Raw genomic sequence first — 9,167 nt, 5'->3', positions numbered from 1 at the left:
GACGTCGACGATGCCTATCCCGCATCCTCGTCGTCGACTCGGCGGAGGAGGCCGGCTTGATCAGAGGGGCCATGTCCGGGACTGGGCTCCGCCGGGCTGGTTTTGGGAGGTGCTACCTTCCGGTGGGCGTAGGTTGGTGAGGAACCAGCCCGCCGTTGACCCGATCCTTGTTTGGTGGCGCTCGCGTGGGCCAGTGATGGTGCCGAGGCTTCCGGACACCGCGGAGGTGGTACGTCACCGTGTCAGCGAGGAGGACCAGCACGTCCGTCGCTACATGGTTGCGTTGGAGGGCAGGTTCGACAATACCTGGCAGGTTCTTCAGGGATCTCACTGGAGCTATGATCCTGTGATGGTTCCGTCCCTTTGGCTGTCCACCGCCCGCGCCGATACCCGTCGGGCGCTACTGTTCTAGCTGTACTAGCGATGCTATATGTATGATAGTATTCGAGGTGTATTAGTGATAATATTCGACGATGTACGGACGCATGGAGATGATGTAGTTTTGCTTATAATTGAATGCATCCTAATTTGAATACTACTTTATTTTGTGATTTGATTTTGCTTATTGAATGCTCAAAGTGGAAAACTACTCCGATCCTACTTTGAATGCTAAAATTGGAGAGCACTATGATTAGTTGATAGCTTATAGGGTTTTTGTTTTCGCAGAAATCTAGGAGCCCCCGGCCCCTCCATCATCCCCGCCGTCGTCCCCGTCACCGCCCCCTTCGACATCGAGGTGAGACCAGCCAAATCCTCTTTTAGAAAGATAATTAAACGATATTTCGGGTTGACTGTAAGTCTGTCGAGTCTCCACCATATATGAGAGGACGAAGAATCCCGACTGTTGTCGTGGGGGTAGCTTCTCCTTCGTTCCCGTGTGCTAGACAATTTGTTGTAATGCACTCGAGAACGAAAGGAGGAGCTACCATCACCGACGGTCGCAAATGTCAGAGAGGAATCAGTGAGGTAGAGTTCCACCATATATATATGAGAGGACGAAGAATCCCGACTGTTGTCGTGGGGTCGCTTCTCCTTTGTTCCCGTGTGCTAGCTAGACATTTTGGTGTAATGCACACGGGGACAAAGGGAGGAGCGACCATCATCTAACTTAGGTTTTTTAGTACATATATTTAATTGTAGATGTTTAATATTTGAATTATGAACATAGGAAATGTCGTACTCGGACGACGAAAGTCTCCCGGGGGAGTGCGACTGGTGCCACGACGACCGAGGTCAGTGCGACAGGCCTCACCTGGACGAAGATCGGCGCTTCAGTATTAAGCTGGAGGAGACGTTCGATGTTGAAACGGTACGCAACGATGACAAGTGTTATTTTTTCGTAATTAAGCACGACTTCAACTATTTCAACGTGTACTTTTCATCTTTTACAATTCGGCTAGCTTATCCCATGCCATGCAAGACGCTACGTCTTGGAGAGGATGGGTTTTGAAGACCATGAAAGTATGGAAACAAAGAAAATTCACCTAAGGACCCATCATGATATAGATTTTGAAGTAAAGTTGTATAATTCTGAGAGCGTAACCCATTTTGGTTGCAAAAATTGGGAAGCATTTTGCAAGATGTATGGTTTTGATGAGGGTATGCTTGTCACCATGGATCTTGGTGATCCTGACATCGAGCAATACAATATGGACATTTGGGTCCTTGTTGATACACCTCCAATTCTACCGCTATGTGAGTTTCTCAAACATAGTTATTAGCTAATTTATATTGTTCATTTCAAAATAGTTGACAACTTATTTTCATTGACAGCTTATTTTGATTGTTCAAACAATGTGCGGAACATGGTAGACAGAACCTACTACACCGATGGCTCTGAGTTAACTTATAAGGAGAAAACTCATCTGGTCGGATTTTGTACTGATATTGAGAATTACAATATCTACAATCAAACTCCTCAACATTATGGTCAATGCATGCCACTAGTGCACGTGTTGAACTACGGTAACTACTATGGAGATACCCTGGTAAGATTTCTTACTATTACGACATCCGTGCATATTTTGCATAGTTCTAAAACTAGTACATTATCATTGCTAACTATGAAGTTATTACTATGTTTTTCAACAGATAATCCCAGAGGATTGTGTGCCTCATTTGATGTATCAGAATGGTAGGCTTGATGTTTTGAATATACAACCAGGTCATCCTACGAATCTCAACTATCCATACCGGATTTCTAAAAGAAGTGGAGACATGCAAATCAAAGAATGAAAAAAATGTATGGACAGTCGCAAGGAGGTTCTTGGAAGCAAAAGGAAGCGAGGCGCAAGAATTGGAGACAGGATGATTCCCATTCTCCATAATGGAGAGTCAGGGTCTATATTGTTTTATGCTATTTTACCTTAAAGAGGGTATTTCGGTCCTACCTAATACTGATGATCATGTGCTAAGAACAATTAAGTAGGGTTGGTTCGATGACTGTGAGGATGATGATCGTATGACTTGTTATTAATAACGAGTAGAAGTTGTATGATGATGATTAGTAGGACTTGTTATTATATATAATGATGCATGATGCGCGCATGAAGAGTTATTATATATCAGCGGGTGAAATGAACATGGATTGGATTGAAGTGAAGGCAACATGCATGTGGTGCGTGTCGAAAGTAGTACAATCCAAACTTGATCAAGTTAGGATTAGTATTACTTTCGACATGCACCACATGTTGCCTTCACTTCAATCTAAGCCATGTTTAGGCATAGCAGTACGTAGCGTTGGTAAACCAAGCACGGAGATATAAGAGAGGACACTTCTCTCTAATAGCTACCTAATAACAACCTAAATTAACCCCCCAAAACCCCCAACCCCCCCCCCCCCTTCAAAAAAAAAAAACCCCAGCCCCTGAAATGCTGACGCGTGGATGCCTATTGGTCCCGGTTGGTGTCACCAACCGGGACCAAAGGCCCTCCGTCCTGGGCTGGCCGCAGCGGCCACATGGAGGACCTTCTGTCCTGTCCCGGTTCGTGTAAGAACCGGGACTAAAGGCCAAGGGCATTAGTAACGACCTTTTAGTCCCGGTTCACAAACCGGGACAGAAGGCCCTCACGAACTGGGACAATAGGCCCTTTTTCTACTAGTGATATGAAGGTTCTTGTAGAATGGAGCAATCGTTACCACTCACATAGTCAGCAAGATCATGCATTAGATCATGCATCTTGCAAGTAGTTGGTTGCTGGATGAACCTGTCTTCAAATGCAGATGGTAGATTCTTCCGAATCTCAACATCTTGTAGGAAACATCTCCAAACTAGCACATTGAAAATTTCTTGGCCTTTTATTTCTGATATGATGAAGTCATTTGCCATCCATAGTTGGATTAATAAATCTTTATCCATTGGGGAATCCTTGGGGAAAATAGCACAGAAAGTAAAGCATAGTTTAGCTTCCGATGACAAGTGATCATAGCTTAGTTGTAGTGCAGGTACAATCCCAGTAGTTTTGATGATCTCATTCTTCCATACATCACTGTCTAGAACAGAAAACCACTCACTGACATGTTTCGAACGAAGTAAAGCTGCTATTATCTTGATAGAAAGAGGCAACCCCTTACACTTGTGGACAATGTTCTTTGCCACTAAACTCGATTTTTCTTTATTTTCCACTTCCCTTCCAAATGCATTTATGTGAAAAAGCTCCAATGATTGTTCCTCATTTAGAAGGGATATTTGATGGGAAGGAAGTGTGCCCATTATAGAAGCAACTTGATTGCTGCGGCTTGTCACAATTACAACACTACCCGAGCCACCATTAGGTCTTGATTCCGCACGCCGAGGCACCGCACTTATTCATTGTGGCCACTTGTACTATAGACCGTATAATTTCTTCGATAACAAACTTATCCGAGACACAAACCCATATGACCAACTCAAAATGATGGTTCACCCTCTGATCATTGTGCACAAGCTGGGCAAGTGTAGTCTTACCAATTCCCCCCATACCAACTATAGGGAGTACCACGACATTGTTATTGTTACTGTTGTTGTTGGACTGCTCGAGCAACGTTTTCACCACTAGTTCCTTGTCATCCTGTCTACCGATAATCTCTGATTCATCAACACAAGAGTGTGTTTGCGGATGGTCGGCGTGCGGTGCCTCGGCATGCTGCGGGAAGTGGAAATTGTTCATCTCCACAACCAGTTGATCTATGATTTCAAGTGCACCCTTCATCTTCCGGCTCATGGAGAGATGGAAAACAACCGGGCTATTAGCGGTGAAGTAGCTAATCACCTGAAATGGATACAAAAGATAAATTGAAATGAAAAGGCTTCTAAACACTATTACTTCGGCACCATCGTAAAGCCTTCTAAAAACTATTACTCCAGGACTCACCTTGTGCGCCATGGAGTGGGGGCGGATCTGGGCAGCACGGCGGCGCAGCGCCTCATAGCGGAAGTCATCAAGGACGTCGTCGGCTTGGTAGGCGGCGGTCTTCAGGTCTGTCATCCACCGGCGGACAGCGGGGTTTGTGTGGCTCTTGGCCTCGGCGCCCAGCAGGACGCATTGGATGGCAGAGAGGTGGCGCTCCAGCCTCCGGCGGGCCTTGTCCAGCCCCCACGCCCGCAAAAGCTCCACCACCAGCGCTTCGACAGCCTTGGCGCCCAATCTGCCCAGCAGCGGCATCAGCAGGGAAACCATCTCCGTGAATGCCGGCAGGTGGCTCCACTCAGTGGGTGCTCCGGTCCGGTTATCTGACAACAACTCTCCCGATGTTGAGGTAAACTAGCCCTGAGAAATACTAGCTCATGGTTGCGGAGGCAGTGGAGGGTTGCCAGCCTAAATATGTACTCCCTCTGTCTGAAAAAGCTTGTCCCAAACTTGTCTCTCAAATGGATGTATCTAGCACTAACTTGGTGCTAGATGCATCCATTTGACGAACAAACTTTTTCGGACGGAGGGAGTACGTGCATAACAGTCGAGGGCTAGCATACCAACGCGGAAGGCGCGCCTTCATTAATTTCAGTGCATACAAAGATGGCTGGGTTTTTATTCTTTTCTACTGTACGTAGTAAGTTGGTTGTCATGCATGGCCCATTGACGTCTTTCCCAATGTCCTCGCTTAAGTTAGACGGCGACGTCTCCGTTCACCGCGAGGCGTATATGTCCAACTCACTCTTAATCTTAAGCGTAAACTCTTCCCAGCACTCATAACAGGAGTTGTTGCTGTTGTACTGATCAAAATATGGTATAACCCTCTTTTTTTTTGGAAACCATATTTAAGTCTGTTTAGTGTTTATATCGGCGATGATGTATATTGTGCCCCGGAGGCCCATACCCAAAGCAGTAGCTGATGCTGACTCAAGCCGCATCATCTGGACTCCTCGAGCAACAAGCAACAAGACAACGCCACCAAAGAGGGGACGGCCCCCGCTGGCGTCGTCATTGTCAGCCTCGTATATCCGGAAGCAGGATTTGTCCCATCCAAGATCACAAATCCTAAGGCTGCAGGTGGGACTGTAGATGGCATCCCACCACAATCCCACTCAGTCCCACCGTTGTTTCATGGGCATTAGGGGAGAGCCCACTAGAGATTTGGTGGTTTAAGCGGGCATAAATGGGATCCCACTTAAAATGTGTTGTACAGGGACAAACTCACAAACAATGACAGCCATTACTCTTCGATGAAAGAAATCTCCACAGCAGATCGATAGATAATTTAGGCACACGCCATCAGGAAAAACGAACGTCATGGTCAAAACTCTCTGTCCCGGCGAGCTCCTTGCCTATCGCGGCCACCACGGCGTGGTAGGCTGGTTTGGCCAGCACCGTGAAGCTGGTGCCAGAGTCGAGGATGACGCCGCCTCCGTATCGACGTCCCAGACGGCGCGCGGTATCTTGAGGAACTCCCCGGCGATGGAGATGGTCGATTCAGTAGGAGAAGCGGCCGCCGAGCAGCAGCGGCGTCTGGCGTGCACGGGGAGCGACGGCGCAGGAGGCGTGGGCGCGGAGAGAGGTGTTCGACGAGGCAGTTGGAGAAGCGGCCGCCGAAGCCGAGGGCGGCGTGCGATGCAAAGGAGCTGTCGCTGTAACAGAGGTTGAGCACGCCGTCGAAGGTCGAGCACGCCGTCGGAGTCGGAGGTCGGAGCCCTCGAACCTGAATCTACCAAATAGGCTGTCGCCCGGATCTGACCCCGAGCTCACCGCAGCACCTCGCTGGACCTCCATCACCACGTGCCCCGCGAGGACACCGCACCGACCGCCAGCCGCCGCTGGAAGCCCAGATCGGGCTAATCCACCGCGTGCCACAGCACAGATCAGCTCTTGCCCACCGCCGCCCTCGTCGCGCTCATACCGCATCTGCCCGCAGCCCACGCACCTCGGCCTCAAGGAGCTAGCAGACTCGCGCAACCCCAACCTAAGCCCCACATCTGCACTTTGCTCAGCTCAGTCAAAAAAAGAGCACCACCTAGATTCAAATCTTTTAGTTGATCAATTCCATGATCTGCATTACTATCAATATTTGTGGAGAATTCAGCTGACCAATACCTCGTGGCATGCGTTCCAAATGGCAAGACATAACAAAGAAGCTGTGTCGACGACTGCTCATATATCTCATGCCTTCTGTCAATTTCCCAAGGAACCAGCAATCAATGAGCTTCAATGTTTGCAAGCTACGTAACATGGTAGTCCCTTCAGGCAGTGCAATTATATCAGAATCAGAACAATCTAGATAGCGTAGATGCTTCAGGTTTGTCATATGTGTTATGATTAAGGATGTCTTCAATGATCCCAAAGACATGAATTTTGACTTGTCCATACTCAGAAACTTGCCCGTATCCAGAAGACTCATAGTCCGCCCACTTTGGACCAATATCCTGCGGGATCGGGGAGCCAGCGAGGTAGATCGTTCGATTGAGAATGAGCGCGCGAAGCAATTGCTCTAGAATGGCGGGTAACACAACCCGATTTATATGTTCAATACTCCTAGATGAGGACAATTGAACGTTGGAGCTTTATTTTGCATGCATGATCTATACTAACCTATAGGAGTTGTACTTTGGGACGGATGAAGTATATAATTGGATATCATACACTGTATTTGTTTGGACAATGAGCTTTCTTTCTTTTAACTGTTGAATGCTTTTCTTCTAACTAATCTACACCTACCTTCTGATAAAAAGAGGAAGATTTCTTCGAAATCAATAATTGAGGAGTACTCCTTACAAATATCACTTCCACCTTCCCAGGTTGTGACAAGTGACGCGCTGCATGTGAGCCGCCGTTGCAACATGGGAGTTTTTCATTTTTTGTAGATCAGTCTATTCAAAACGATTTATCTCTTAAACCGTGCGTCCAAATCTTGAATTGTTTTCATCGTTGGATTCCTCGTGACGAGATCTTCAAAAATAAATCCCATGTTGATAGGTTTTGACGAACTTTTTTTCACGAAAAAACCAGATCGGGAGCATGTTTTTTTTCTTTCCAAAAGCCATTTACGAGAGGCACGGCGGTGCCTCTCGCGGAAGCAAAAACGTGCCTCTCACGAAAGAAGCAAAAAGAAAATAGGAAGGAGAGAAAAGGATGTTCGTGTGAGTTGTGAGAAGCAACAACTTGGAAAAAGAAGAGGGGCTGAGGAGCAGCTTCAACACAGAGAAGGTTACAGACGACGCACCACAATGTGCACAACGCCACCATTAGAAACACAAGCTCAAGTTGCAGGAGAAATTATCGCAGATTAAGACGTCGAGCACAAAAGTTGTCGAAGAGCCACCAAGTTGAGGGTCCTGCACTAGGGGAAGACGCGTCGTGTTGACCATAGCTGCAGTCGCGCCTAGTCTGACCCTCCCCCGTGTCGTGCCACAACACGAGGGCACCGTGCACCAGATAGCAGCCCAGCAACAACATCAACAGTGATCCCACCTCGATCTCGTCACTGCCGGTCTCAGGCTCTCAGCCAGTCACCGGTGGTGTGTGGGTCAGTCAGTGGCAACAGCAGTCCAGTAATCGGGAAAGAAGAAAGCAATAGGTTGTGTGTATCTGTCGATCTCACGGGCCATTGGATTCTACGTCTGGCCCACATAGATTAATTGCTCCAAGGCCCACCGATACAATACAGAGACAGACCCACGTTCATGGGCGCCCCTAAATCTCGCCTTCACCGAGTCCTGCCTCTAACCTGCTGAAAGGGGCGAGCGAAATGGGCCGGCCCACGCGCGTGGCAGGCCACAACCTCTTCTTTGTTTTTTTTTTCTGTTTCCTGTTTTTGGTTATTTGCTTCATTTTTGTAATTTTTTTATAATTTGAAATATTATAAATACATATTACAATGAAAATTATAAAACATTTATTAAAAATAGAACAGTATTTGGAAATTCTTAATCATGTATAAAAAATGATGAATTTTTTTATCATCTATATAAAAAGGTTAATCAAGAATTATGAAAACAATATATTGAACAAGTATTTGAAAAATATTAATCAAGTATTTAGGAAATGTTAAATGTGTAAAGAAAAATGCTGATATGTATTAAAAAGATGATGAAAATATGTGTTCATGTATATAAAAATGTTAATCAAGCATTTGAAAAAATATCGAACAAGTATTTGAACTTTTTTACTCAAGCATTTGAAAAAATGTTAAATGAAAATGATGAATTTTTTTGATCATGTGTGTGTGTGTGTGTGTGTGTGTTAATTAATCATTTAAAAATATTGAACAAGTGTTCTAAAAATGTTAATCAAGCGTCTGGAAAATGTTAAATGTGTATAAAAAAAGGTTGACCATCTATTAAAAAATTAATCTTGTATTTGAAAAATGTTATTCAAGCATTTCAAAAATATTTAAAACTTGTATACATAAAATATTCACCATGTATTACAAAAATATGTAATTTGTATTGGAAAAACATTCACGTCTATAAGAAAATTATTGTTGACATTCTACAAAAAATGTAGAATGCTAACCAAAAGAACAAAGAAAACCGAAAATGGAAACAAAATAAAAAAAGAAGAAGAAATGAATAAAAATGAAGAAAAAATCTAAAAAGGAATGAAGAAACGGAGAAGAAGAAGAGAAAAGAAACAAAAGGAAAAAAAGAAGAAAACTGGCGCGAATCGCCTCAGGTAGGACGCGCCCTACTACTTACCACGAATGGGACTTGGGCGGAGTGGCTATCTCGTTTTACTTGCTATGCGCACGCGAAGGG

At 45.4% G+C, this 9,167-nt stretch overlaps 1 protein-coding gene across 1 annotated transcript; it reads right to left on the bottom strand.

Annotated features, from left to right (window-relative positions):
* Positions 1 to 3,098: 3,098 nt before the first annotated feature.
* Positions 3,099 to 4,749, bottom strand: LOC123170124 (putative disease resistance protein RGA3). Its single transcript, XM_044587964.1, has 3 exons — positions 4,354 to 4,749; positions 3,948 to 4,251; positions 3,099 to 3,493 (listed from the first exon to the last, which is right to left on the bottom strand). The coding sequence occupies exons 1-3, from the start codon at positions 4,657 to 4,659 to the stop codon at positions 3,099 to 3,101; spliced, it is 1,005 nt and encodes a 334-aa protein (XP_044443899.1). The 5' UTR covers positions 4,660 to 4,749.
* Between the last annotated feature and the right edge of the window lie 4,418 nt (positions 4,750 to 9,167).

This window comes from Triticum aestivum, chromosome 7D (genome assembly GCF_018294505.1).
Source record: "Triticum aestivum cultivar Chinese Spring chromosome 7D, IWGSC CS RefSeq v2.1, whole genome shotgun sequence".
Classification (NCBI taxonomy): domain Eukaryota; kingdom Viridiplantae; phylum Streptophyta; class Magnoliopsida; order Poales; family Poaceae; genus Triticum; species Triticum aestivum.
Note: the sequence above shows the minus strand (reverse complement) of the source record. Positions and strands in the feature narration are given on the sequence as shown.